The sequence below is a fragment of the Pelecanus crispus genome, chromosome 5 (assembly GCF_030463565.1).
Source record: "Pelecanus crispus isolate bPelCri1 chromosome 5, bPelCri1.pri, whole genome shotgun sequence".
Lineage (NCBI taxonomy): Eukaryota > Metazoa > Chordata > Aves > Pelecaniformes > Pelecanidae > Pelecanus > Pelecanus crispus.
Window position 1 is genome coordinate 45,074,301 of NC_134647.1, and position 27,947 is coordinate 45,102,247.

General features: G+C 47.5%; 1 protein-coding gene across 1 annotated transcript in view; it reads left to right on the top strand.

Annotated features, from left to right (window-relative positions):
* Positions 1-3,353: 3,353 nt before the first annotated feature.
* DIP2A (disco interacting protein 2 homolog A) overlaps positions 3,354-27,947 on the top strand; it is a 146,562-nt gene continuing 121,968 nt past the window's right edge. Inside the window, exon 1 of the mRNA XM_075711195.1 lies at positions 3,354-3,450. Coding sequence (XP_075567310.1) covers positions 3,354-3,450 — 97 coding nt within the window. The remainder of the gene's footprint in view (positions 3,451-27,947) is intronic.

The window sequence follows — 27,947 nt, forward strand, 5'->3', positions numbered from 1 at the left end:
GTCTAGAGTTCCAAACCAACTTGAACTGAATAAATTTATGCCAGATCAGTGACTATATCATATTTCTTTTCAAAATCTGATTCTAGGAGTCTTAACGCTAGATGTATCATTCTGTCAAAGTCCACACTCTGAATAATGCTGGCGTCCTTTTTGTTTAGCATAGCATGAGTTTATCTTCTGTTATTTAATGTGCATTCCTAGACCAGAATTCAAAACTAGCACTAAATCAAATCTGTGATTTCACACTCGCACGTGAACTGCACTTTTCATTTTGACTTTGTAAGCAGGAGGGCTGTTACACCTTAGGGCCTGTAATGAGCCAGTAATTAGTGACAGTGCAAATCTAAATTAATGACTAGTTTTGAAATCTGGCACCTTCAGGTGGACAATAAAAAAACCACCTCTTAAAGGACAAAAGGTAACTTTTACGTGTGTGTAGTTAGTTTACTGGCATGCCCTGGTATTCGTAGGTTGGCACATCATAAGGATCAGTTCTATTTCAAGTGAACTTGGCTTTGCGTTTGCATGTTTTTAAATAGTCTACAGTGTAAGTAATTTAATGTCCCAAAGATTCACTGCTCTCAGGTCAGTCACTGATAGGGTGAAAATGATTCAAGTATTGCCTTAGTGTGTACACAAAAGCCCTAGGAACAAACACTATTTTCCCTTAGCACTTTGCACTGGATGCAAGCATAGCGGAATAGTGTTCCTATGCATAAGTCTACTTCATCCTGCTCAGAAATGAGGATTGCGAAAAGTAAGGCTGTTTGTTAGCAATTCACGTCTCGGCAACGAAAGCTATCCATAACTTTACGTATTTGCTGCTGAGGCTTCCCCAGCCATGCTGCCCCACCACCACCTGCAGAATCCAAGCATTTGGCACCCCCACTGAATGGCAGGGCTTTCCCCCTGCCTCTCTCCAAGCCTCTGCAGGGCTTGTATTCAGCTGTGCATTCAGTAGGAACCTTTCCATGATAGTCAGTGCTGTATTATTCCCCTGCCTCCCTTCATAGAGACCTCTTACCCCACTGCACTGCAGTAGCCCCTCTAAGATAGTCTCCTTGGTCATTCACTGTTTCCAGAAATACAGGCAGGATGCAGGGGGGGATGGGTAAGAGGCAGATGCTGCAGCCCCCTATTCAGAAAAGAAATCTCCAGAGAAGAAATCAAGCCAATCAGTCTTTCAGGATCTGTGAGCTATAGTTAACACATTAACCTGCAGCTACGCTCCAGTCAGCTCCCTGGTTCCCAAAGAGACAGTTTTCTGAAGGACAATGGAAGCACAGTGGCAGAAATGTTTCTGTCCAGTGTGGGGTAGTCGAGTCAAGTTTTGAACAGCATGGCTTTCCAAGTACTGGTGTGGTGCGTTTGTGCCCTCTGAAGTGCAGTCATACAGGATGTGCTCTCTTGTGGTGTGTTGACCTCAGTAGTATGAGCAGAGAAATCAGAGGCTGAAGTATTTTGGGATAGGGTAGGGAAAGAAGAAGAGAGAGGGCAAGAGCAGAATGAAAGGGAAGGAGAAGCAAGGACCGGTTGTAGGTAATGGGAACAGGAAGTGGCTGATCCATCATTTTTTGGTAATTTCTGAAAGACGTGTGAGTAGAGATTCTCCCACTGCTGCAGTGACCTGGAATGTCTGCTAATGCAAATGTCTGCCTGTCTCACAGTGAGCTATGCTACAGCATGCCATTGATCCACGTTTTGCAGAATGCAGACATGGCGCTGGCAAACATGAATACCGTCCTATCTCTTGCTGCTCGGAGACTTGCAGCACCAAACTGCTCCCTTGTTTGAAGGCTATACTGTAGTGTGGATGCTGGGGTGCTGTGTGATGTGAAGCCATGATAACCCATGTGAATCCCATGTGATTTTTTTATACCCGTCATGTACACGTGTGAGGAGAACAGCATTTACGTGATGGCTTCCTCAGCAGTGTGGTGTCCTGTTTTCAGAATAAAAAAACTCTTCAGCCTCTGTCATTCTCCTGCCAGCTCAGGAGCAGGGTCCACAGGGATACTAGGTGCAGTGCCACAGTCAGTTACTCTGCAGCACTGCACTCTGGAGGGGAAAGAACAGAGAAAATGCTTTCTTCAGAGGCCTGGGAGGGCTGCATTGCCCCTGCCCCACATGTGGTACTAACACAGACCTGGTCACCCCAAAAGTGAGAGCTGTTTCTGACATAAGTAGTTGTTAGTAGAAAACTTCTCCCTAGATTTCTTCCCTACCTTCTGCCTCCAGGAAGATATTGTCACTGGCGGAGCAGTCCTTGTGGTCAGAACCACTGACAAGGTCCCAGATTGCCTTTGCACGAGTCTCTGGGGGCTGCAGGAATGCCAGAAGATCACACCTTGGTTCCTGCCACACATTCACGCTGGAACCTGTGGTTAAACTGGGATGAACCACCGCATCAGTACAGGCTCCAAAACAAACATTTCCTCCCGGTCCCTGTAGTGCCCTTATGATTTTTTTTTTTTTTTTTTTTTTACTTTATGCAGGCCTAAGCACCATTTTACATGCAGGCTCTCACATTTTCAGGTACGCTGTAATTCTGCTCCATGAAAATGTGTGTCCGCTCCACGGAAATGCTGTGAGAACAACAGGCCCCGGGGCCTTGGGCTCTCTCATGTTTCCTATTTACTGCTGGGAAGAAGAAGAGGGGAGGGAGAGAAAGCGCACTTTCGGTATTTTCAGAAGGGGACACCGCACCAGCAAGCAGGGCAGGTAGGGAAGGGGGAGGACAGCAGCTGGATGAGGGAGCGGGCAGGTTGTGCTGAGGCCCTTCCTCAGCGGTGGGACCACGCCGGGGTGCCGGGGCCTTCCGCAGGCCTGGGGCTCCCTGCCCTCACTACCAGAGGGCGCGCGCTCCTAGGGGAGCTCTCGTCGGGGCCTGTCGCTGACTGCCGGGGCAGACCAGGCCCCACCGGCCTCGGGCTCCTCCGGCGGGGCCTGGCGGCCGGGGCGGGGCGCTCCCCTCAGCAGCGGCGCCTCAGGCTGACGGAGCCGTCGGCAGCCGCTTCCCACCGCCAGGGGGCCCACGCGCTCCCCTCCCCGCCGCGGGGCGGCTCGCGCGAGGCGGCCTGGGAGCGCCCCGCCCCGCCCCGCCCCGCCCCGCGCCGCGCCGCCCCGCCCCGCCCCGCCCCGCCCCTCGCGCGCGGCACGCGTCCCTGGCTGCGGCAGCGGCTGCGCTGGGCGGCAGGGCTGGCGCGGCGCGTCCCCCGTCCCGTCCCGTCCCGTCCCGTCCCGTCCCGTCCCGGGCAGCTTCCACCCCGCCCAACACCCCCCCGCTCCCGTCCCCACCTGCGGCAGCGCTGGGCGGCGGCTCTGGTGGGGCCCGCTCGCTCCTCGCCCGCACCATGGCGGCGGAGCGCGGGGGCTGCTCCCTGGAGGCGGTGCCGCTACCGCCCGAGGTGCGCGAGAGCCTGGCGGAGCTGGAGCTGGAGCTGTCGGAGGGTGAGGGCGGCCGGGGCCGGGAGGCCGAGGGCTGCGGCCGGGGCGGGGGGAGGGGGCTCAGCCCGGCCGGCGCCGCGGCAGGAAGGCCGTGGGTCGCTTCCGCTGTTCGCCCGGGGAGGGGTGGGGGCCTCGTCCCGCTGAGGGGCCTGGGGGGCGGTGGGAGCCTCGTCCCCTCCCTCCCCACGGGGCTCTGCGGCGCAGCGGCGGGGCCCGCGGCTCCCCCCGCGAACCCTCGGAGGGGAGCCGGGATGGGGGAGGAGGGGGCGCGTTTGACAGGGAGCCGGGCTCGGGACTGCCAGGGCCTGCGCTCTTCTCCCCGGGACCCCCTGTCGCAAGCAGCGGTGGGGAGGCGGCTCCAGGCGCGCTGCATCCTCGGCCCCTGGCGCCTGGGTGGAAGTGGTGGTAGAGGCCCCTTCAGAGGCGTTTTGAGATGGCCGTGAGATGTTTTTCCGTTCAATCTGAACTGGTACCGAAATAATTAGTTAGTATGCAGCTGGATACTCTGAAAATACCAGTTTGTTTTGTTTTGTTTTTTAATTTATTCTTAATTATCGCTAAAACCTTAAACCTCTCACTTCGGCTCTAATTCCCGACGTTTTTATGCTTTCCTGTATATCAAGTTTCAGGGCAGGAATATGGTGACGTTCCCTCCACTTCTCTAGTTAATGAGCCTTTGGTCAGAGGTGGCAAAGATGCAGTGCCAGAGTAAGGTTCACTTTGACCATATACTTAAGACCATCTGTTGGTTTGCTGTCCCAAAAATATATGGATCCATTCCTTCTGCCTCCAGGCTTGTGTTTGATGGTAAGAGTCCTTTTGTGATCCTCATGGGAATTATACTTAACATATTGATTCCCTGGCATGGTCCACCCTGCAGACAGGGTGAGCACACAAGGGGTGGAGGAGACCGAGGCAATCTTTTCTGGGGGCAGTTGGTCATTGCATTTTCCTTAGCTATGTTGTCAAGCTGCACCTTGGAACAAAAAAGCTGAAAAGCTGTTAGTGCTACTGTCCTGGGGTAGGAGCATTTAGTCTGCTCCTCAGATGTTGCAGTTTTCAGATCAGGATGTTCAGGCACGGAAAACTGATGTTATTTCACCTTCATATGCTGGCTGACATATGTCATGGTTTAGGCAATGAATCACAGATTGGCTGTCCTCATCTCCAGTGTGGAACCTTTGGTGCAGGAGCCAGGGGAAAAGTATAGGATTAGTAACTTTGTGCAAGTTTAACATGTCGCTGCATGTCTGCCAGAGCAGTATGAAGCAGTACCTGACATGTACTGTTGCTTGTGCAAGAGGAGTTCCTGTGACTTGTGAGCTGCGATAGCGTGCAGTTGGTACCTGTGTGCCCTCGCACTGCGGCCGTGCTTAGTACAGCGGTTGTTGCATTTGTGCCTGCTCGCGCTTGCCAATCGGCCAGGATATCCCGGGGTTGGCTTCTCTTTTGTGTAGGTCCTGACTGTGTGTTTGTTTAGCCACTGGACTCTTTTTTTTGTATATGGGTCTGCAATATGTTAAATCTGTGAAACGCCTAAAGTGATTGTGAACTGTCTTAGTGCAGTGCATCTGATACTGAAATTTGTATTGCTGTATAGCTGCTGGATTAATTAAGTGATTGGATAAAGCGATAATGTTAGCTCAAACTTCTTGACCGCTCCAAAGACTTAGTTTGTGATCTGAGATGCAATCTTTGATCTAAGGGGCGATTCCTTTTTCTGCCTTGCCTAAGTGACTTGAAAGCATTTGCGGGCAGGAACATCTTCAGCATCTGGTAATATGTTATGTGCTCGTGTTCTGTGATCACTTGAAGTTTGTATATGCTGCTTTTAATGGACCCCTCCATCATTAATATTCAGAACTGCCTTACTTGGAGAGGAAGGAATAGTGATTTTGGATTAGATATTTGCATTTTAATCTATGTAAAGTGGATACAAATTTTGTATAGTACCATACTACTTCTTCAAGAAGTAAATTGATACCTGTAGAGATTGTCAGTTCCCTCTTCATATTTGAGCAGATTCCAGCCCATAGTGGAAGGCTGCTGCTGACAATGACTTCCTCAAGTTTTCAGCAGCCTCTTTACTGTATGTACAGTGCTCTTCAGCACTTTGTGTATTGATGTTGTAGCTGACCTCTGCCTTAATGAAGGCTTTTGTGTGTGTGTGTGTGAAAACAGACGGACTGCAGGGAGATTTATTTTTTGTATTCTTCATGTACTAGAAAAATAATAGTTGGGATAAAAAAAAAACCTGTAGAACAATGCTGCTATGTTGCTTTGTTATATCAACACTGTAATTTTTTTCTTGCTGAAAAAAATTACTGAATCCTGTAGTGAAAACTAAGAGATCTGCCACAACCTTTTTAGGAGATAAGGACAATTTTGAGACTGTGATTGGCAGCTAAGCTGAATTGTAGCTCATTGATCTGTAGACTAAGCTTTCTTACCTTCAGACTGCAAGATGCTGCAATTTTCTGATGTAATGGAAAGATGAAGAGTTCCCTAATCAGCCTGGCAGGATCTTCTGTAAAAGCATGAAAGTGATGCTGTGAAAGTCCAGTACTTTAGTTTTTTATTAGTCACTATAAAATGTTTTTTATTTCTGTGCTCTGAAAGAGAACTAAGGTTATAACACACCCCTCCCCCCTTTTTAAAAAACCAAATCCAATCTGCAGTGGAGATCTTTTAGGAAAAATATCAGTGTGCTTTTTTAAAGCCTGTACCTGTTTAAGATAGTGCATCATATATTTATATATACTTTTATGTACCTAAATGTACTTGTACACTGTTTTTCATTACAATATGATAATTTTGAAGAGCAGGTCTCATTTAGACACAAATGTTACTTGTATAATTTGTCCATTCATGAAAACCACATTTTATTTAAAAGCTGTGCCTCAAAACAACTTTTGACTGGTCTCTTGTGCAAAATGCTCCTCATTTTTATCCTTTTCTTTTTCAGACCCTCCCCAGTTTTTCTGCTACAGTTCTTTCCATGGCACATAGCTATAATTTGCTGGCTTATGCAACGAGATGCATGTTTTGGCTAAGAGAGAAAAGCTTGAGAGGTCATGAAACTCTTCCTCTGGCAGAAATAAATCTTGCCATTTAAAGACCTCTTTCTGAAGAGTGCTAGGCACTGCTCTTCCACCATTTCAGCAGCTTCGCTTTTACTCTCCTAAGCCTAGGGGATGTGGAATTGGGTCGTTTTTTGCTTCTTCCAGGTCATCTGTGCAGGAATATGCCTCACTTGTTCCTTTCTAATACAAAGGCAATATATATAGGAGTAGAAGTAGTCAAAGATAAAACCATATTATATGTCCCTATAGCAGTGAGGACCATTCCACTGATGTTAGCTTGTGTGGCTTTGTGTTCTGGAGTTGTTCGTGGTCGTAGTGCCCTCAGCTAGCAGTTCGGGGTCTTACAAGAACATACAACTACACTTGTTTCTTTTCTTGGAATTTTTTGTACTTGTTGCTATGGAGTTCTGGTGAGACTGGGCCATTTGGATGCATGATGTATGATTTGCATTCAGTAAATGTTACATAAAAGTTGAGGAAAGAAAAATGTGGGTTTACAGACTCTCAGGTGCCTGTTTGACCAGTGTGTGAATGTTACAATGCTTTTCCTTTTTTGTCTGAATTTCTGATCACCTTTAAACATTAAATGTATGGATTTGTTTTTTCTTCTTTGGTTTCGTAGGAATTTGTAGGTCAGGCTTATTTTGGAACTTGGCTGAAACTCTTAACAGAGATTACCTACTGTAAAGAGGCTGAAGATATTCTTTTCTAGTCCAAATCTATTCCATTACCCCACTGATTGCCAGATGGGGAATGCTCTTCTTGATGTCTTCTATCAAACAGGCTACAGAATTAGTCCTGAGATAGAAATGTATTGTCACATAGTTTACTGTCTTAATTATAATTTGATTTCGCTGTTTATTTGACATGTTGTGTTTTCTGTCTCTTAATACATCGCTCTACATCACTCTGAAGTTTCTTCTGAGCCTGGTTAAGTTTTAGTAGAAAGTGTGGCGGTTTAGATGGAGCGTTTGGTGTACAGGTTGCTCTAATTCCCAATGAGATGTTCATGTCTGCCTGGGCAGAAAGCTCACTCTCACGCAATTTTGATCCCAATTATTTATTTCCTATTCAAGAAAGGAAGATTTGGCACATATGACGAGGAAGCTTTGTCTGCTTTGGTTTGGTTTGTTTTTTTGTTTTGTGTTTGGGGGGTTTTTTGGTTTTGGTGGTGGGTGGTTGGGTTTTTTTTTTTTTGAGGTACTGCAGGTAGCGTAATGCATACAGCTAAGTGGAAGAAGATGTCAGCTAAAAATTAAAGGTATTTCATGTCTGACATTTTTGGCTACTGGAAATACTTCAGCAATACTCTAGCAAATACTTTTTGTAATAACTACTAGCCAGTATTACCCCATACTAACAGTCTGGTCGGGTTTTTAAAAAAATAAATCAATAGCAGAATACTTTTTTTGGGCGGAACACCTTTCTTATAAAAACTCGAGTTAGCAGTCAGAGCTGAAAAGTTTAACTTAATTGCTTTTGTTACACTAGCAGTATTGATGTGTTCTTAAAATACTGTAAGTGAAATCAGGTGAGGAAGAGACTCAGTCATTTTTTAACTTTCTGGCTCTGTCTGTATAAAGCAGCCACCACAGTATTGCTGCCAGAAGAGGTATGTTTTTATTATGATAAAGCATGGTATTTGGGTGTTAAGTTTTTTCTGGTCTTAAAGTGGTAGTTTTCTGTTATGGAAGTCTTCAAAAAGTATGTCTGCAAATGGCAGTTGTTTACCACTTCTGCTATCATTTTAATACTTGGAAATAAATATAATCTGAGGCTGTCAGTGAGAACTGTTGGAATGGGGGAGACAGATGCTTGGTAAGTAGATGGTAGTCTGTGAAACTTGACCTGCAGCATCTTTGTTGCTTAATTTCTGGGCCTCTTCAACAGAAACTGTTAATTGTGTGATAGTACGTGGGGCTTGCCAAAAGCCCGTGGGGACTGATTAAGTCTACAAAGCTTGTTCTCACATGTTATACCCAGCGTAGGTCTTGGGAAGTGACTGGCTGACGTCCTTCAGGCGAGCTCATATCCTCAGGTCCAGTTTGTGACTGAAATAGTCACGCAGTGTTTGAAGGGAGCCACTTTTCTGATTTATTTTTTAAATTTATTTATTATAAAATAGTCTTGTGGCAGAGTAGTTGCCATTGCAAGCTTTGTGGTTACTGTATGCAGCGGATCCTTTAATTCTGGTTGTGTCAGGTGTCTGAAGAAGGGCTTTGAGGGCTCGTTGTTGGTTGTCAGTTGATGGAACAAGGCTAGCTCTTTCTGCCAGCCCTGTCTGGAAGTCAGGTACTATTGTAGTCTTTATGAATACTTGCTGCTTTAATGCTGTATTGTATATAAGCCAACAAGTGGTAGCCAATTCAAATGTGCCTTGTATGGGTACAAGTGTATTTGAATCCTTCCATCAAAATGTGCCTGTACTTAAACTGGTTTTGCTTTTACAGATTTTGACTGTAAAACTACACAATGATGTAGCTAACATTACCTTCCTGAAACATTCAGAGAATCTAGTTATAATGGCTTGACCTTGTAGGAGTCTGGTGTTTGATTGGTGGGTCTCTAAGCACATTATCAGCTCATGTCATTCTTAGGTTTATCTTGTTTAATGCATGTATTATGGGATTATTATTAGGTAGGGATTCAGTTATTTAAGGAAAAAGGGGGGCTTTTCATAGCCTGTAACAGGTGGAAGATTTCATTTGCTGCTATTTGAAATGGACACAGTGAATATGTATGGAATTCCAGTTACAGCCATCTTCAAGGATATCTTCTAGGAGATTAAAGCTGCTTCCTTCACAGTGGCAGGCCTTTGCTCCCAAACCTTCTTTTTGTTTATGTCCAAGCAGATTTCTTGCCTGCTGTGAAAAGCTGGTGAAGCTTTGGGGCTTCATGGGCAAAAGGTGTTAGTGCTGGATGGAACTGCTGTCCCAGCCTTTCTGTTTCACTCATGGCATTCGGGGATGCAAAGTCACCTGCAGCCATTGACAGGCTGGCTATGAAGTAGCTGCCCAGCAGGTTGTCATTGCTCTGTCTCATCCCATTGCTCTGACTGGTCAGCTAGTCCAGGTCATTAAGAACAGGTGACATACGACTTTAACTTTCTGAAGCTGTGTTCTGGTTGCAACTAAATTTTCTTCTGTAACAGCAGCAGCTGAAAACTAGATTGCTTTTAAAGGTCCCTTCGTTTCCAAGTAAAATTTTCTGATTATGGTAGAAAACACAAATTAAGTTGTGTAATGAGGTGATGGTTGGAATGAAGATTTTTTTTTTTTCCTTAGTGTTATGACAATTTTAATGATACTGTTGCTATTAAACTGCAAAAAGGAGATAACATCCTTACTTGGTATGGTCAAGAATGGCATTTTCTTTCCAAAAGTGGGTTCAGAATCTTCCTATTCTGCTTCAGGACAGGACTGAAGTTCATTTGAAGGCCACATGTCTGTTGAGATAAAGACAGCCCAGCTAGGTGGCCGGTAGGTAGACACCTGGTCTGTGAGATGCTTCCATCCATTGTGCTCCTTTTGACCACAGCATGTGTTGAAGACTGTTCAAGCATTGAATCTTGCCCTAACCGTGAACTAGTTTGCTGGTAGAGAGGGAGAAGAAAGAAAAGGTGGAGGAGAGAGACATCACTACTGAGCTACGTAGGAGTACTTCTGTTGAGCCAGGCTACTGGCACTGAGATGACAGCAGCTGCTTTTCTTACACATTTTCTTACACAGTCCTCCTCCATTCTGTGCATCAGCCATATGACTTTGTAAAGCTTGTGCTGGTCTACACAGGTGCAGTTGGGTCTGTTGCTGACAGTGGCTGTTGAGTTTGAGCTGTCCTGTCTAGAATGTGTGGGAGGTATTTTTCTAAACTGAGAGAGATGTCATAATTGGGACCATTCCTAATGTTTCAGACTTACCCCATCACATTAGTGTAATTGTAACGGTGACAAGTGAGACTCTTGTAGCTATGTTTGTTGGATTACTACAGTGAAAACAATTTTACACATTTTTACCACTATCTTTTTTTTTTTTTTTTTACTCTGCCACCCCCCTTAAATTTTTTTTCCAAATGAAAAGCCTGTTCCTCAAAAAGGGGGCACACTGACACTTCTCATTCACCTTTGGGAATGCACTATAGTTGAGTTTATTATCCAAACCTTGCGATGTCCTCAGAGTTAGTTCATAAACTAGGGATTTAAGAGAGATGGCAGTTAACATAGATGGTGTGAAGAGTTCAAAGTCCTATGTACCCTTCTACATTGTGAGAGAAAAACAAATTGGCCCATTTTCTTTTTCTTATCACATCTGATGTGCTGGATTATCACAGCAGATTTTTTTTTTTTTTCCTTCCCTCTATTTTGGAAGGTAATGAGAAGCTGTTTTAGAGGCTTTTGTTGGGTTTGCCTTAATGATTAGCAGCAACCATGCTGGAAAGTTCTGTCATAGCAGTGGAATAATACAATTGACCATGATCTTCATCTGTAACACTCCTTCCCTTTCACTCTCATTCCCACTCCCCCATCATACTAATTTTCCATCAGTGTTATTCTTCCTCCTCCTCCCTTCCCCCCCGCCTCCCCCAACCCGCACCCCTTTTCTTTTTTCCTACCTTCTGGAACATGGGAGGATGAGTAAGATATCTTGTTTTAGCTGAGAGCATCCTTACGCTTTTTATCTTTAGCTGCTTCTGATGAAAACAGTCCTGTGAGCAGTGAGTATCTGCAGAAGACACGAGGACGTTGTCGTGGTTTAACCCCAGCCAGCAGCTAAAGCACCACGCAGTTGTTCACTCACTCCCCCTACCCCGATGGGATGGGGGAGAGAATCGGAAGAGTAAGAGTGAGAAAAACTCCTGGGTTGAGATAAGGACAGTTTAATAATTGAAATAAAATGAAGTAAAATAGTAGTAGTAGTAATAATAACAATATAATAATAATAGGAATAATAATATACAAAGCAAGTGGTGCACAACACAATTGCTTACTACCTGCTGACCGATACCCAGACAGTTCCTGAGCAGCAATCGCTGCTCCCCGGCCAACACCCCCACCCCCACCCCCCCAGTTTATATACTGAGCATGACATCATATGGTATGGAATAGCCCTTTAGTCAGTTTGGATCAACTATTCTGGCTGTGCCCCCTCCCAGTTTCTTGTGTACCTGGCAGAGCATGGGAAGCTGAAAAGTCCTTGACTAGCATAAGCAGTACTTAGCAACAACTAAAAACATCAGTGTGTTATCAACATTCTTCTCCTACTAAATCCAAAACACAGCACTATGCCTGCTACTAGGAAGAAAATTATCCCAGCCGAAACCAGGACAGACATCCAGTCTTATTTTGACATCTGTGGCTTCCAACTTAGGAGTGATGGGGATGCGCTTAAGGGCTTACAGAAAAAGGACTAAATCTCCTGTGTTGTTCTCTTTATCACTTTGAGGAAGCAGAAGGTGCACAACCAGGAGAACTGGGAGTGCTAGGTTATCAACTTTCTTTCAATCAAAGCAGAATTTCAGACTCGACCAGTTGGGTGGTTGGAGCTTTTTTTTTTGTCTTTTGGATTTCTGCTGTAGTTAACCAGTGTTTAAATTATTCTCTTTCCTGTGTTTGAGTAGAGGAATATAAAATACTCTCTGTATTTATCAGAACCAAGATAGAACCAACTATCTGCATTGAATAGTCAACTGTAGTTGTTGGAGGTTGAAGACTTAAGTGGCAGCTCACTATGTTCCTGAGGGATACCTTAATTCATTGCTGGTGTGAATGACAACAATAATGATAACTGTAAAATGCTGGGTTTTGTCTAACTAAGACATGGGTAACGTTTATCAGAAATTCCTTTAGGATTTCTTCAGATGTGATCCTGGGCAGCCTGCTCTAGCTGACTCTGCGGGAACAGGGGCTTGAACTACGTTGATCTTGAGGCATCCTTTCCAACTTCAGCTTTTCTGTTGCAGAGGGCTGGTCTTTAAACCTTGTTATTCTTTTGTATGTTGCTTTGGCAAGGAACGTTAAATCCTGCTGAGGAGCGGGAGTATGATGGCAACCTCTATTTAAGAGAATTAAAGGAAATAAGTTTTCTTCCAGGTGTTGGTTTCTGTAAGGAGCTGGTGGTTGTTTTGTTGTGTGGGCTTTTTTTGTTGTTGTTGGGTTTTTTGGGTTTGTTTTTTTTTTTTTAGAGGAATAAACTATACTTCTGAAACGTGATTTCATTGACGAAGGGCTATGGGCATTTTTTGGACTCAAGAACGGTATGACACAGAGATTCAAGATGCCAGCTTGATGATATTTCATACCTCTGAGTTACGGATGTATCACACAGTTCTCTTACTGGAAGAAAGATCTTTTTACTATACCTATATGTAAATACCAAGGCAAAATATTTCAGTCTCTCTGATTACATGACACTCATTTGGTTATAAAGAACCTGTGTATTTACTTTGGAATAAGTATCAAAGTATTTGACGGTTTCTTGGCACAAGCTTTGTAGCTGTCAAGGAAGCATAAACTTGTTGTATTCTCCTGAGTTTTCTTGAAGTGATGATTGCAGAACCAACTTTGAAGATCTGCAGCGAGATGTAAGTGCATGGTTTCTTGTGCTGAGGTTGAAGAAAGCAGTTCTGCAATGCAGGATTCAGGGGACCAAGTTGAAATGTGTGCCTGAATCATTAAAGCCCTCCACATCATCATCGTATCCTTCTACCTTCTTCTTACTGTTTTATTACCACCTTTGTTCTTTCTCACTGTTGTTTCCCCAGCAGTGCTCAACAGGACATAGAGATAGGTAGTCTTTGTTGCAACTCTTCGCCTGAAGTCTTGTTGAAAAATGCAGCATTGTTTGGCTTGCCTCCTAACAAGTGCATTACCTCCCTGCATCAGGTTTCAGTTAACTCTGGGGTCAGTATGTACATAGATTGAGAAGCATCTGGCATGGGTGAATGTCCATTTTTATTGCCTAACTGGTATATGGGTGCTCCTCTTCAGCCCCAGGGTAGATGGAACAGGGTGATGTGCTGGGGCTCAGCTGCCACTGGGCCAAAGTGCTGTGTGGTTTACCTGATGTCTGAAAGAAGAGTTTTGGACAAGCTTGATTTTAATGGATTTTATTCACTCCTTTTTAATAACCTGTTTTCTTTTAAACTCCTTGGATATTTGTTTTGTTTTGTTTTCCTGTGTTGAAGCTCGTGTCTTGTAGTGGGTGTCTGTGATAAGCTTATTGGCAAGACAGTGAAGAAAGAAGCAGCTCTTAATCTTCCATGTCACGTTACCTTTTAAAGGTCAAGATGTTTTTATTTTCTTATCTTTGTGTATGTCTCTAAGAATTTGGATAGACCTCTTATAGCTGGTGAATATAGTTGGGCCTCATCCCTTCAGTAGCAGAAACTTCTTATTCAGTGTTCCTCCTGGATGCTGGCAAGAAAGGTCTGACAAAATTCTGCCTCTTCTAGTGTTTGCTATTTTTGGACACTGAAAATATACTAATAGCTGATGTCATAATATTATGAAGATAGATGCAAATCATCTTTTATTCTGTTTTTTTCTTACAATTCATCATGGCTCAAGTTTTTGAGGTTTTTCTTTTTCCTTTTTTCCCAGTTTTCTTGTTTCTTTCATTTCTGGTTATCTTTTTTTTCCCTAGAGTGCCTTTCAAAGTAAACAGCTACTTCAGAAGAAAGTTACGAGGGTAGCATTTCCTTATTTATCCTTAAAACAATATTCCATGCTAAAGCAGAAACTGCCAAGTACACTCGAAGACTGATAATGAAGTTTGATGGGTGTGCGCATGCATGTGTAGATATGGGCACTATCCGTTCAGATAGTTCCTTCCTTCCCGCTGGAAAAAATATAATATGGGATTTTGCTACTTCCCTTTCTGCCCTATAATCCCTTGTGTAGTGGTTTTCTGATGAAGTTCGGGGGCACCCTTCTGCTGCTGTGGGAGCTCATTCTTTCCATTTCCCATCTTGCACACAAGATAGTCTCAGTTTTTACAATGGGGTTCTTGTGCTTGCCTTGTGTCTCTGCTTTCTGGCTGTTGCTGTGAAGGGAGCTGGAAAGGGCCTCCATCCGTCCCTGGGCTCTGGGTAGGGTGCTGTTTCACCAGGCAGCTGGACTAAAGAAGCAGCCATTGCCCGAAAGGGGAATTCCTGTCCCCAAGCTTTTATCTTAAGCTACATCTGGTGCCCATCTGATGCTGTGGTACAGTGACAGCAAGTTAACATGAGAGAAAGTTACTATTTTTTTTTAAGCAGTTTAGTGAGTTGAATTGGCTTAGTGTTAGAGCCAGATGGGCTTAGAGCTGGTTGGAAAGATTAGGTTGAGGGGAGAAGGATGAAGGAAGGTGCCAATACTTCAGCTTAGCTGCAACATGAATCCATACCCGAAATAAATTTTTTCAGTATCTCCCTGTATCTGTACTTCTGTTCCTTCAGAGCTGTCCTGGATCCAGCCTGGAACAAAACATTGGCCTTGCTGGTTATAGCAGTGCTTTGTCCTTTTAGAACTTGAAGTGTAAAAACTCCCATAAATCATGGTGCAAGATCGATATGTTAGTGTCCCACAGATCTGTGATTAATCAGATACAAGCAAAAGACAAGCCACTCAATATTTTATCAGATAGGGTTTGAAAAAGCTATTTGCATATGGAGAACTGAAAACCTGTAATGGTAGGTGGTTTGAAGATAAGTAGAGGGCCTTCAGCTCCATCCTGCCATGAAGAGGTTTCTGCAGGGCAGTCTGGGAACTGCAGCTCTTTTGGAGATTAGGAAGGCTGGGGGTTTTGGTTCTGTTTTTTTCCTGTTGCAACAAGGTACATAGGTAGGAGGAGGGTGTATGTACTATGGAGAACGGCAGTACAACTGTGAGGCTGAAAAGAGAAGGCCTGTGAATGGTATAAAGATTATGGATGAGTGATTTTTTTTTCATGCAGAGCAGATTCAGCTCACAGATTCTGGTAAGCACCAGGTGCTGTGCAAAGTCGATGGTGGGAACGTGTAGTTTGGGCGAGTGGCAGGGGGAGCAGCGGTGAGTTTCTCTCTTTACCAGGTTTTATTTAGGTTCTCAGCTGTCTTGCAAGTTCATGCTGGCATGTTACTCTCCAGCAGACCTCCCTGCTCCAGATGCACGGGTGGGTCCATCCTGTGGCTATAGGGGTGTGTGCTATGTATGAGCGACATCGCACTGCACGCTTCTCCTGCTGGTTACTGTCCCCTGTGTCAGGGTGGTCTCTGCCATCCTGGAGCTTTGTAACTATGATCTCAAGGTAACAAAGCAAGGAAGATTTCTAGCTGACTGTGTCACGCTGTCCCGTGACCACTATAGCGTTGTTACCTTTGGTCTTTGATCCTACCTCTTTTTGGCAGAAACAATTTGCATGCTGTAATAAAGTAGGGAGAAGAAGCTGAGGGGTAAAAAAAGTGTGCTGCTGTGTTTTCTTATCTTCAAGATAATTTTGCTTCCTGTTATGAAGCCTGAATGCTGTAAAAGTCCCACAATATGAGATGTCTGCCTTACATTATACATATACACCTATAAAAGCAGCCCCCAGGGAGCGCGAGCGACCAGGAGCGCGGCGAACAGGACGGGCAAACAGGGCGTGGCGCGTCAGGAGGGCGTGGCGCGTCAGTTTGCGCGTCAGTTCGCGCGGTCAGGGCGCGCAGGAAAGGCTGAGTGTCCCCCCCCTCCAAGTTCCAAAGGGGAACCCAGGCAGTGGTCACCGTCCTCCCAGGAGAACACCTGGCAGCCATGGTCACCACCCGCCCGAAAGCCGCCGCCAAAAGGAATGTGGCGACCCAGACGGAGCTCCCGCACAGACACGCGGCCGTCCAGGTCACTGGCTGCAGGGAGTGCCTGAGCCTGTCGCTTGTGCCAGACGGCAGCGGGGACGGCAAATGTCTTCGGTGTGAGCAGGTGGATGATCTGCTCAGCCTGGTGGCAGAGCTGAAGGAGGAGGTGGAAAGGCTGAGGAGCATCAGGGAGTGCGAGCAGGAGATAGACTGGTGGAGCCGCACCCTGCCCTCCCTGGGGCCAGGGCAGCAGGCGGAGGCCCCACAAGGAGCAGAGGATCCCCTACCCTCTTGCCGGCAAGCAGAAGGAGGGGATCCAGGAGACGGGGGGGAATGGAAACAGGTCCCTGCCCGGGGAGGCAGGCGAATCCCCTCCCGACCTCCCTCACCTCCCCAGCTGCCCCTACACAACAGATACGGGGCTCTGGAGGTTGAGGGCCAGGCAAGCGGGGAGGGAGGTGAAGGGGAAGGTCCAGCCAGGGGGTTGCCGAGGGTCAGTCAGTCACCCCCACGGATTACGACTGCCCCTGTTAAGAAAGAAAGGAGGGTGATTGTGGTGGGGGATTCCCTCCTGCGGGGAACTGAGGGCCCGATCTGCCGCCCGGACCCATCCCACAGGGAAGTCTGCTGCCTCCCTGGGGCCCGGGTTAGGGACATTACGAGGAAACTGCCTGACCTCGTGAGGCCCTCCGATTATTACCCACTGCTGGTTATACAGGTGGGCAGTGACGAGATTGCAGAGAGAAGTCCTAGGCCAATGAAGAGGGACTTCAGGGCACTGGGGCGATTGCTCGCAGGATCGGGAGCACAGGTTGTGTTTTCCTCTATCCCGTCAGTGGCAGCAAGGAACACTGAAAGGAATGGGAAAACTCACCTGATTAACAGGTGGCTCAGAGGCTGGTGCCATCGCTGGAATTTTGGGTTCTTCGATCACAGGGAGGTCTACATGGCACCGGGCCTGCTGGCGGCTGATGGAGATCGGCTGTCTCCAAGGGGGAAAAGGATTCTCGCCCAAGAGTTGGCGGGACTCATTGAGAGGGCTTTAAACTAGGTTTGAAGGGGGAAGGGGATATAAACAGGCCCGCTAGTAAGGAGCCCAGGGGCGGCATGGCAACATTGGGGGCAAAATCGACAGCCCAGCTTAAGTGCATGTACAGCAATGCACGTAGCATGGGCAACAAACAGGAGGAGCTGGAGGCCCTTGTGCAGCAGGATGGCTATGACATAGTCGCCATCACGGAAACGTGGTGGGACGACTCTCATGACTGGAGTGCTGCACTGGAGGGCTATAAGCTCTTCAGAAGGGATAGGCAGGGTAGGAAAGGCGGTGGGGTGGCTCTGTATGTTAGGGAGTGTTTCGACTGCATAGAGCTTGACAGTGGTGATGACAAGGTGGAATGCTTATGGGTAAGGATGAGGGGGAAGGCTGGAAAGGCGGATGTCCTGTTGGGAGTCTGCTATAGACCACCCAACCAGGAGGTAGAGGTAGATGAGGCATTCTATAAGCGGCTGGCAGAAGTGTCGCAATCGCTAGCCCTTGTTCTCATGGGGGACTTCAACTTGCCAGACATCTGCTGGAAATACCACACAGCAGAGAGGCAGCAGTCTTGGAAGTTCCTAGAGCATGTGGGGGATAACTTTCTAATGCAGCTGGTAAGCGAGCCTACCAGGGGAGGTGCCCCGCTTGACCTGCTGTTTACCAACAGAGAAGGGCTTGTGGGAAATGTCGAGGTCGGAGGCCGTCTCGGGCTTAGCGACCACGACATGATAAAGTTCTCAATTTTGGGTGATGCTAAGCGGAGGGGCACCAAAACTATTACCATGGACTTCCGGAGGGCAGACTTTGCCCTCTTCAGGACCCTGGTTGGGAAAGTCCCTTGGGAGGCGGTCCTGAAGGGCAAAGGGGTCCAGGAAGGCTGGGCCCTCTTCAAGAAGGAAGTCTTAAGGGCGCAGGAGCGGGCTGTCCCCGTGTGTCGTAAGACCAACCGGAGGGGAAATCGACCGGCCTGGCTGAATAGGGAGCTTTTGCGGGGACTCAGGGAAAAAAGGAGAGTCTACCGCCTTTGGCAGAAGGGGCGGGCAGCTCAGGAGGAGTACAGGGATCTTGTTAGGTCCTGCAGGGAGGAAATTAGAAAGGCAAAAGCCCAGCTAGAACTCAATCTGGCCAGTGCTGTAAAAGACAATAAAAAATGCTTTTATAAGTACATCAGCAATAAAAGGAGAGCCAAGGAGGATCTCCATTCTTTGCTGGATGTGGGGGGGAACATTGTCACCAAGGACAAGGAAAAGGCTGAAGTACTTAACGCCTTCTTTGCCTCTGTGTTCAACAGCCAGACCGGTCATCCCCAGGGTACTCAGGCCCTTGAGCAAGAGGATAGGGATAGGGACCAGAATGGAGCCCTCATAGTCCAGGAGGAAGCAGTTAATGACCTGCTATGCCACCTGGACGCTCACAAGTCTATGGGGCCGGATGGGATCCACCCGAGAGTACTGAGGGAGCTGGCAGAGGAGCTTGCCAAGCCACTTTCCATCATCTATCAACAGTCCTGGTTAACAGGGGAGGTCCCTGATGACTGGAGGCTTGCCAATGTGACGCCCATCTATAAGAAGGGCCGGAAGGAGGACCCGGGGAACTACAGGCCTGTCAGCCTGACCTCGGTGCCGGGGAAGATTATGGAGAGGTTCATCTTGAGCGAACTCCACAGGCAAGTACAGGTCAACCAGGGGATCAGGCCCAGCCAGCATGGGTTCACAAAAGGCAGGTCCTGCTTGACCAACCTGATCTCCTTCTATGACCTGGTGACCCGCCTGGTAGATGATGGAAAGGCTGTGGATGTCATCTACCTGGACTTTAGCAAAGCTTTTGACACCGTCTCGCATAATATCCTCCTCGGGAAGCTGGCAGCTCACGGCTTAGACAGGCATACTCTTCGCTGGGTAAAGAACTGGTTGGGTGGCCGAGCCCAGAGAGTAGTGATAAATGGTGTTAAGTCCAGTTGGCGGCCGGTCACGAGCGGTGTTCCCCAGGGCTCTGTTTTAGGGCCAGTCTTGTTCAATATCTTTATCAATGATCTGGATGAGGGGATCGAGTGCACCCTCAGTAAGTTTGCAGACGACACCAAATTGGGTGGGAGTGTCGATCTGCTCGAGGGTAGGATGGCCCTGCAGAGGGACCTGGACAGGCTGGATCGATGGGCCGTGGCCAACTGTATGAGGTTCAACAAGGCCAAGTGCCGGGTCCTGCACTTCGGTCACAACAACCCCATGCAACGCTACAGGCTTGGGGAGGAGTGGCTGGAAAGCTGCCTGGCCGAAAAGGATCTGGGGGTGTTAGTAGATAGCCGGCTGAACTTGAGCCAGCAGTGTGCCCAGGTGGCCAAGAAGGCCAACAGCATCCTGGCTTGTATCAGGAATGCTGTGGCCAGCAGGAGCAGGGAGGTGATTGTCCCCCTGTACTCGGCGCTGGTGAGGCCGCACCTGGAATACTGTGTCCAGTTTTGGGCCCCTCACTACAAGAAAGACATTGAGGTGCTGGAGCGTGTTCAGAGGCGGGCAACGAAGCTGGTGAAGGGTCTGGAGAACAAGTCTTATGAGGAGCGGCTGAGGGAACTGGGGTTGTTTAGCCTGGAAAAGAGGAGGCTGAGGGGAGACCTTATCGCTCTCTACAACTACCTGAAAGGAGGTTGTAGTGAGGTGGGTGTTGGTCTCTTCTCCCAAGTAGCTAGCGATAGGACAAGAGGAAATGGGCTTAAGCTGCGCCAGGGGAGGTTTAGACTGGAGATTAGGAAGAATTTCTTTACGGAAAGGGTGGTCAGGCATTGGAACAGGCTGCCCAGAGAGGTGGTGGAGTCACCATCCCTGGAGGCGTTTAAAAAACGGGTAGATGTGGCACTTCGGGATATGGTTTAGTCTAGTCTACCCTTGATTAGTCTAGAGTGGGCTTGGTAGTGTAGGTTAATGGTTGGACTGGATGATCTTAAAGGTCTTTTCCAACCTAGATGATTCTATGATTCTATGATTCTATGATTATAAGGAAAAAGAAATGTTAAGAAAATGCAGGAATTTGTTGTTGCAAAGAAAGCATGTCAGACATATGTCATTAAGGCACACTGGGAGGCAGGGTTAGGAAAAGACATTTGGGATCCCTGGGGAAAAATGTTTGCTAACAATTACATGTTTAACAAAAATATTAAGTTTCTCATTATAAATGTTTGTATATAATTTGTATTTGGTGGGAATTACTTCAATTTGCAAAGAGTATTCGTTGTTTCCAGAGATAGGAGCTCAATAAAGATTTTTCCTTTAATTTTTTTTTCCAGAAACAGTATTTGAAGAAAGCAAGTATTTAGGTTTGGGCATCTTTTTCTAATTTTTCTGTCTTAAGTTTTCATTTACTAACAGTCACTAAGAAACTTAAACTATATAAACCAGCTAGTTGAGGTTGTTGTACATGTTGTGTGAATTAACAATGGCTTGGGACTGCTCATTCTTGCGCTTTGCCTTGTTTCTACTACCTTTGGGTTATACATGTGTCGTGGTTTAGCCCCAGCCAGCAACTAAGCACCACGCAGCCGCTTGCTCACTCCCCCCTACCCCGATGGGATGGGGGAGAGAATCGGAGGAGTAAGAGTGGAAAAAAAACCCCACTCCTGGGTTGAGATAAGAACAGTTTAATAATTGAAATAAGGTAAAATGATAATAATATAATAATGATGATAATAATAACAATATACAAAGCAAGTTATGCACAATGCAATTGCTCACCACCTGCCGACCAATACCCAGACAGTTCCCGAGCAGCAATCGCTGCTCCCTGGCCAACACCCCCCCCCCACCCCCCCCCCCCACCCCCCCCGCCCCAGTTTATATACTGAGCATGACGTTATATGGTATGGAATAGCCCTTTGGTCAGTTTGGATCAACTATTCTGGCCGTGCCCCCTCCCAGTTTCTTGTGTACCTGGCAGAGCACGGGAAGCTGAAAAGTCCTTGACTAGCATAAGCAGTACTTAGCAACAACTAAAAACATCAGCATGTTATCAACATTCTTCTCCTACTAAATCCAAAACACAGCACTATGCCTGCTACTAGGAAGGAAATTAACTCTATCCCAGCCGAAACCAGGACAGTATCCACCCCTTATTCTATACCATCTACGTCATGCACAGGCCCTCCCCTCTCCAATGTGTTCTTATTAATCACCACCGGTTTCCCTATCTTGTCTTGATATATACACACAGATATCATTCACTTCATCTATGGCCCATTCCTGTAAAATATCCATTGAGTTCATTTAGCCCATGACTTTGGGTTTCATCTGTCTTTCAGAGCAGGAGAGGTGGTGTGCAGTGTTGGATTGTTGCATGCTGAAGCCAGTTCTCATTCCAACACGGTTTCATCAAAGTTCATTTTCATTAAGCTGGGCAATTCTCACTGTAATACCATTGATGTGGCATATAGCAACCATAACATACAGTACTATATACTTAACATTAACATACTATATTATTACATTAACATACAGTTAAGAGATAACATACAATACGCGATAACATACAGTATTATATAGCAATTAATATCGTACAAGTCAGTTTATTGACTATTTTCACCCAAAATCAAATTCCTTTGAGGTACACATTGGATTTCCCCATCCTTTCGCACCCCACCAAGTGCACCCAGGTTTGAGCAAAAGCAATCCCACGAATGGGTTTGCCTTTGCCAGAGGGGGAGGTCACCCAGACTGTCTTCCCCAGCATATTTTTTATGTGCACTACAGGGACTTTATATCCTTCTACAGTACGTAAAAGTTTTGATTGGGCAGGGCCAGCTCGATTGGCAGATCCCCTGGTGTTGACTAGCCAGGTGGCTTTTGCTAAATGTGTATCCCAATGTTTGAACGTCCCACCACCCATTGCTCTCAGGGTAGTCTTTAACAGTCCATTGTATCGCTCGATTTTCCCAGAGGCTGGTGCATGGTAAGGGATGTGATATACCCACTCAATGCCGTGCTCTTTGGCCCAGGTGTCTATGAGGTTGTTTCGGAAATGAGTCCCATTGTCTGACTCGATTCTTTCTGGGGTGCCATGTCGCCACAGGACTTGCTTTTCAAGGCCCAGGATGGTGTTCCGGGCGGTGGCATGGGGCATGGGATATGTTTCCAGCCATCCGGTGGTTGCTTCCACCATGGTGAGCACATAGCACTTTCCTTGGCGGGTCTGTGGGAGTGTGATATAATCAGTATGCCAGGCCTCCCCATATTTATATTTTAGCCATCGTTCACTATACACGAGGGGCTTCATAGAATCATAGAATGCTTTGGGTTGGAAGGGACCTTTAGAGGTCATCTAGCCCAACCCCCCTGCAGTGAGCAGGGACAGCTTTAACTAGATCAGGTTGCTCAGAGCCCCATCCAACCTGACCTTGAATGTTGCCAGGGATGGGGCCTCTAGCACCTCTCTGGGCAACCTGTTCCAGTGCCTGACCACCCTCATTGTAAAAAACTTCTTTCTAATGTCTAGTCTAAATCTATTCTTCTTTAGTTTAAAACCATTATTCCTTGTCCTGTCAGAACAGGCCTTGCTAAAAAGATTCTCCCCATCCTTCCTATAGGCCCCCTTTAAGTATTGGAAGGTCGCAATAAGGTCTCCTCGCAGCCTTCTCTTCTCCAGGCTGAACAATCCCAGCTCTCTCAGCCTGGCCTCATAAGAGAGGTGCTCCAGCCCTCGGATCATTTTGGTGGCCCTCTTCTGGACCCGCTCCAACAGGTCCATGTCCTTCTTGTGCTGAGGGCCCCAGAGCTGGACACAGTACTCCAGGTGAGGTCTCAGCAGAGCAGAGTAGAGGGGCAAAATCACCCCCCTCGACCTGCTGGCCACACTTCTTTTGATGCAGCCCAGGATACCGTTGGCAAACACACATTGTTGGCTCATGTCCAGCTTTTTATCTACCAGTACCCCCAAGTCCTTCTCCGCAGGGCTGCTCTCAATCTCTTCATCCCCCAGCCTGTACTGATACCGGGGGTTGCCCCGTCCCAGGTGCAGGACCTTGCACTTGGCCTTGTTGAACCTCATGAGGTTCACACAGGCGCACCTCTCCAGCTTGTCCAGGTCCCTTTGGATGACATCTTGTCCTTCTGGCGTGTCAACTGCACCGCTCACCTTGGTGTCGCCTGCAAACTTGCTGAGGGTGCACTCAATCCCACTGTCTATGTCATTGATGAAGATGTTAAATAGCAGCGGTCCCAGTACGGACCCCTGATGGACCCCACTTGTCACTGGTCTCCATTTGGACATTGAGCTGTTGACCACTACCCTCTGGATGCAACCATCCAGCCAATTCCTTATCCATCGAACAGTCCACCCATCAAACCCATATCTCTCCAATTTAGAGAGAAGGATGTTGTGGGGGACTGTGTTGAAGGCTTTACAGAAGTCCAAATAGGTGCCATGCATTGCTTTTCCCTTGTCCACTGATGCAGTCACTCCTTCACAGAAAGCCACTAGGTTGGTCAGGCAGGACTTGCCCTTGGTGAAGCCGTGCTGGCTGTCTCAAATCACCTCCCTGTCCTCCATGTGCTTGAGCATATCTTCTAGGAGGATCTGTTCCATGATCTTCCCAGGCACAGAGGTGGGGCTGACAGGTCGATAGTTCCCAGGGTCCTCCTTTCTTCCCTTTTTAAAAATGGGCACAACATTCCCCTTTTTCCAGTCACCAGGGACTTCACCGGACTGCCATGACTTTTCAAATATCGTGGAGAGTGGCTTGGCAACTACATCAGCCAATTCCCTCAGGACTCTGGGATGCATCTCATCAGGTCCCATAGACTTGTGTACATTCAGGTTCCTCAGGTGGTCTCGAACCTGATCTTCCCTTACAGTGGGAGGGACTTTACCCCCCTGGTCCCCACCTTGTGGTCCACTGACTCGGGAGGGGTGAGGAGAGGGGTTGCCGGTGAAGACCGAGGCAAAGAAGTTGTTGAGTACCTCAACCTTCTCCTCGTCCGTTGATGCAAGTTTGCCTTTTTTGTTCATCAAGGGGGTTGCGCTTTCTTTAACCTTCCTTTTCTGGTTGATATACCTGTAGAAGCCCTTCTTGTTATTCTTTACCTCCCTTGCCAACTTCAGCTCCATCCTCGCCTTGGCCTTCCTGACCTCCTCCCTACACAACCGGGCAGCTTCCCTGTACTCTTCCCAGGACACCTGTCCCTGCTTCCACTGCCTGTACAGTTCCCTCTTGCTTTTTAGTTTGACCAGCAGGTTTTGACTCAGCCATGCTGGTCTCTTCCCTTCCTTGCCTGATTTCTTACACTTGGGGACTGAGAGCTCTTGTGCTCTATGGAAGGTGTCCTTAAAGACCTGCCAGCTCTGTTCCGTTCCCCTGTCCCTGAGGACCGTTTCCCAGGGGGTCCTTCTGACTAACTCCTTGAAGAGCTGGAAGTTTGCTCTCCTAAAATTTAGGGTCCTGACTATACTCCTCGCTTTTCCCATATCCCCCAGAAGCGTGAACTCCACCAATGCGTGATCACTGCAGCCCAGGCTGCCTCCAGTCGTGATGTCACCGATGAGCTCACTTGCATTGGTGACCATCAGGTCCAGTATTGCATCCCCTCGGGTAGGGGTGTCTATTACCTGGCTTAGGAAGTTATCCCCAATGCATTCTAGGAATCTTCTGGATTGCCTACAGCTCCCCGTATTGCTTTTACAGCAAATGTCAGGGTGGTTGAAGTCCCCCAGCAGGACAAGAGTCTGCAAGCGCAAAGCCTCCTGGAGCTGGAGGAAGAAGGCTTCGTCAGCAGGCTCCCCTTGATCAGGCGGCCTGTAGTAGACACCAACCACAAGGTTCCCTGTGTTGCCTCTGTCTCTTACCCATAAGCTTTCGACATGCTCGTGGCTATTCTTCAGGGACAGCTCTTCACTCTGTATCGATTTCTTTATATAGAGGGCAACGCCTCTTCCCCTCCTTCCTCACCTGTCCCTTCTGAAGAGCCTGTAGCCATCAATAGCCACATTCCAGTCATGGGATTCAGCCCACCAAGTTTCAGTTATGGTAATCAGGTCATAGCTATCTAGCAGCACAGTAGCTTCCAACTCCTCCTGTTTGTTCCCCACACTGTGTGCGTTTTTGTAGAGGCATTTCACCTGGGCTGTTGGCCATGTCGCCTTCTTAGTGGAACATCCCTTATTTCCCTCGGGGTGTTTCACAAAGGTTTCCTTGTGAGCTCTAACTACCTCAGGAGCCCCTGGCTCATCTCTGCAAGACTTCAACTGTGCTGCAGCATCCCCCTCATGCCTCTGCGCAACAGGTTGAGGGCTCACAGTAGCACCCCGTCCCTCTAACCATTGTGTACCATCCCACAGCTTGTCACAGGCAAGCCTGGTATGTTCCCCCTCCCCCTTCACATCTAGTTTAAAGCCCTGTCAATGAGCCCCGCAAGCTCCTGTGCAAAGCCCCTTTTCCCCTTTGAGAAAGTTGGGTCCCATTTGTCGCCAGCAAGCGTGGTGCCATGTAGGCCGTCCCATTGTCAAAGAACCCAAAGTTGTGATGGTGGCACCAGCCTCGGAGCCATGTGTTAAGAGATTGGATCCGCCTGTTCCTACCAGTGTCACCTCCCACAACTGGAAGGAGGGAGGAAAAGGCTTGAACCGCTTGGCTTGCTTGATTGCAGCTCATGTTTCACATTCATGAATAACCTGTGCAATACTGTCCATAGTTAAGTCCACCCCTCGGTCACGAGCCCATCTATATGTTGCATCCCTTCCTTGATGGCCTGAGGTGTCATGGGCCCACCGAGCTATAAATAATTCACCCTTATGTTGCCGGTCCAAATCTACCTGAGCCACTTCAATCTTAGCAGCCTGATCCACCTGCTGGTTCTGTTGATGTTCTTCAGTAGCCCAGCTCTTGCGTACGTGAGCATCTACATGACATACTTTTACAACCAGGTTCTCTACCCGGGCAGCAATATCTTGCCATAATGTGGCGGCCCAGATGGGTTTGCCTCTGCGCTGCCAGTTGCTTTGCTTCCATTGCTGCAACCACCCCCACAGGGAATTTGCCACCATCCATGAGTCAGTATAGAGATAAAGGACTGGCCACTTTTCTCTTTCAGCAATATCTAAAGCCAGCTGGATGGCTTTCACCTCTGCAAACTGACTCGACTCCCCTTCTCCTTCAGCAGTTTCTGCGACTTGTCGTATAGGACTCCATACAGCAGCTTTCCACCTCCGATGCTTTCCCACAAGACGACAGGACCCATCAGTGAACAGGGCATATTGCTTCTCATTTTCTGGCAATTTATTATACAGTGGGGCCTCTTCAACACGTGTCATCTCCTCCTCTGGTGATGTTCTGAAGTTTTTGTCTTCTGGCCAGTCCATGATCACTTCCAAGATTCCTGGGCGACTGGGGTTTCCTGTTCGAGCCCGTTGTGTGATTAGTGCAACCCACTTACTCCACATAGCATCAGTTGCATGATGTGTAGAGGGGACCCTCCCTTTGAACATCCAGCCCAGCACCGGCAGTCAGGGTGCCAGCAGGAGCTGTGCTTCAGTACCAACCACTTCTGAAGCAGTTCGAACCCCTTCATATGCTGCCAATATCTCTTTCTCAGTTGGAGTATAGCGGGCTTCGGATCCTCTGTATCCCCGACTCCAAAACCCTAGGGGTCGACCTCGAGTCTCCCCTGGTGCTTTCTGCCAGAGTCTCCAGGTAGGGCCATTCTCCCCAGCTGCGGTGTAGAGCACATTTTTAATATCCTGCCCTGCCCGGACTGGCCCAAGGGCTACTGCATGAACTGTCTCCCATTTAATTTGTTCAAAGGCTTGTTGTTGCTCAGGGCCCCATTTGAAATCGTTCTTCTTCCGGGTCACTTGATAGAGAGGGCTTACAATCTGGCTGTAATTTGGAATATGCATTCTCCAAAAACCCACAACACCTAAGAAAGCTTGTGTTTCCTTTTTGCTAGTTGGTGGGGACATAGCTGTTATTTTGTTGATCACATCCATTGGGATCTGACGACGTCCATCTTGCCATTTTATTCCTAAAAATTGGATCGTCTGTGCAGGTCCCTTGACCTTACTTTGTTTTATGGCAAAACCAGCCTTCAGAAGGATTTGGACTATTTTCTTTCCCTTCTCAGAAACTTCTTCTGCTGTGTTGCCCCACACGATGATGTCATCAATGTACTGCAGATGTTCTGGAGCTTCACCCTGTTCCAGTGCTGTCTGGATCAGTCCATGGCAAATGGTGGGGCTGTGCTTCCACCCCTGGGGCAGTCGGTTCCAGGTATTCTGAACACCCCTCCAGGTAGAAGCAAACTGGGGCCTGCACTCTACTGCCAAAGGGATGGAGAAAAATTCATTAGCAATATCAATTGCGGCATACCACTTGGCTGCCTTTGACTCCAGTTTGTATTGAAGTTCTAGCATGTCTGGCACGGCAGCACTCAGTGGTGGCGTAACTTCGTTAAGGCCGCGATAGTCCACTGTTAGTCTCCACTCCCCGTTAGACTTTCACACTGGCCATATGGGACTGTTAAAGGGTGAGCGAGTCTTGCTGATCACTCCCTGGCTCTCCAGTTGATGAATCAGGTTATGGATGGGAATCAGGGAGTCTCGGTTGGTGCGATATTGCCGCC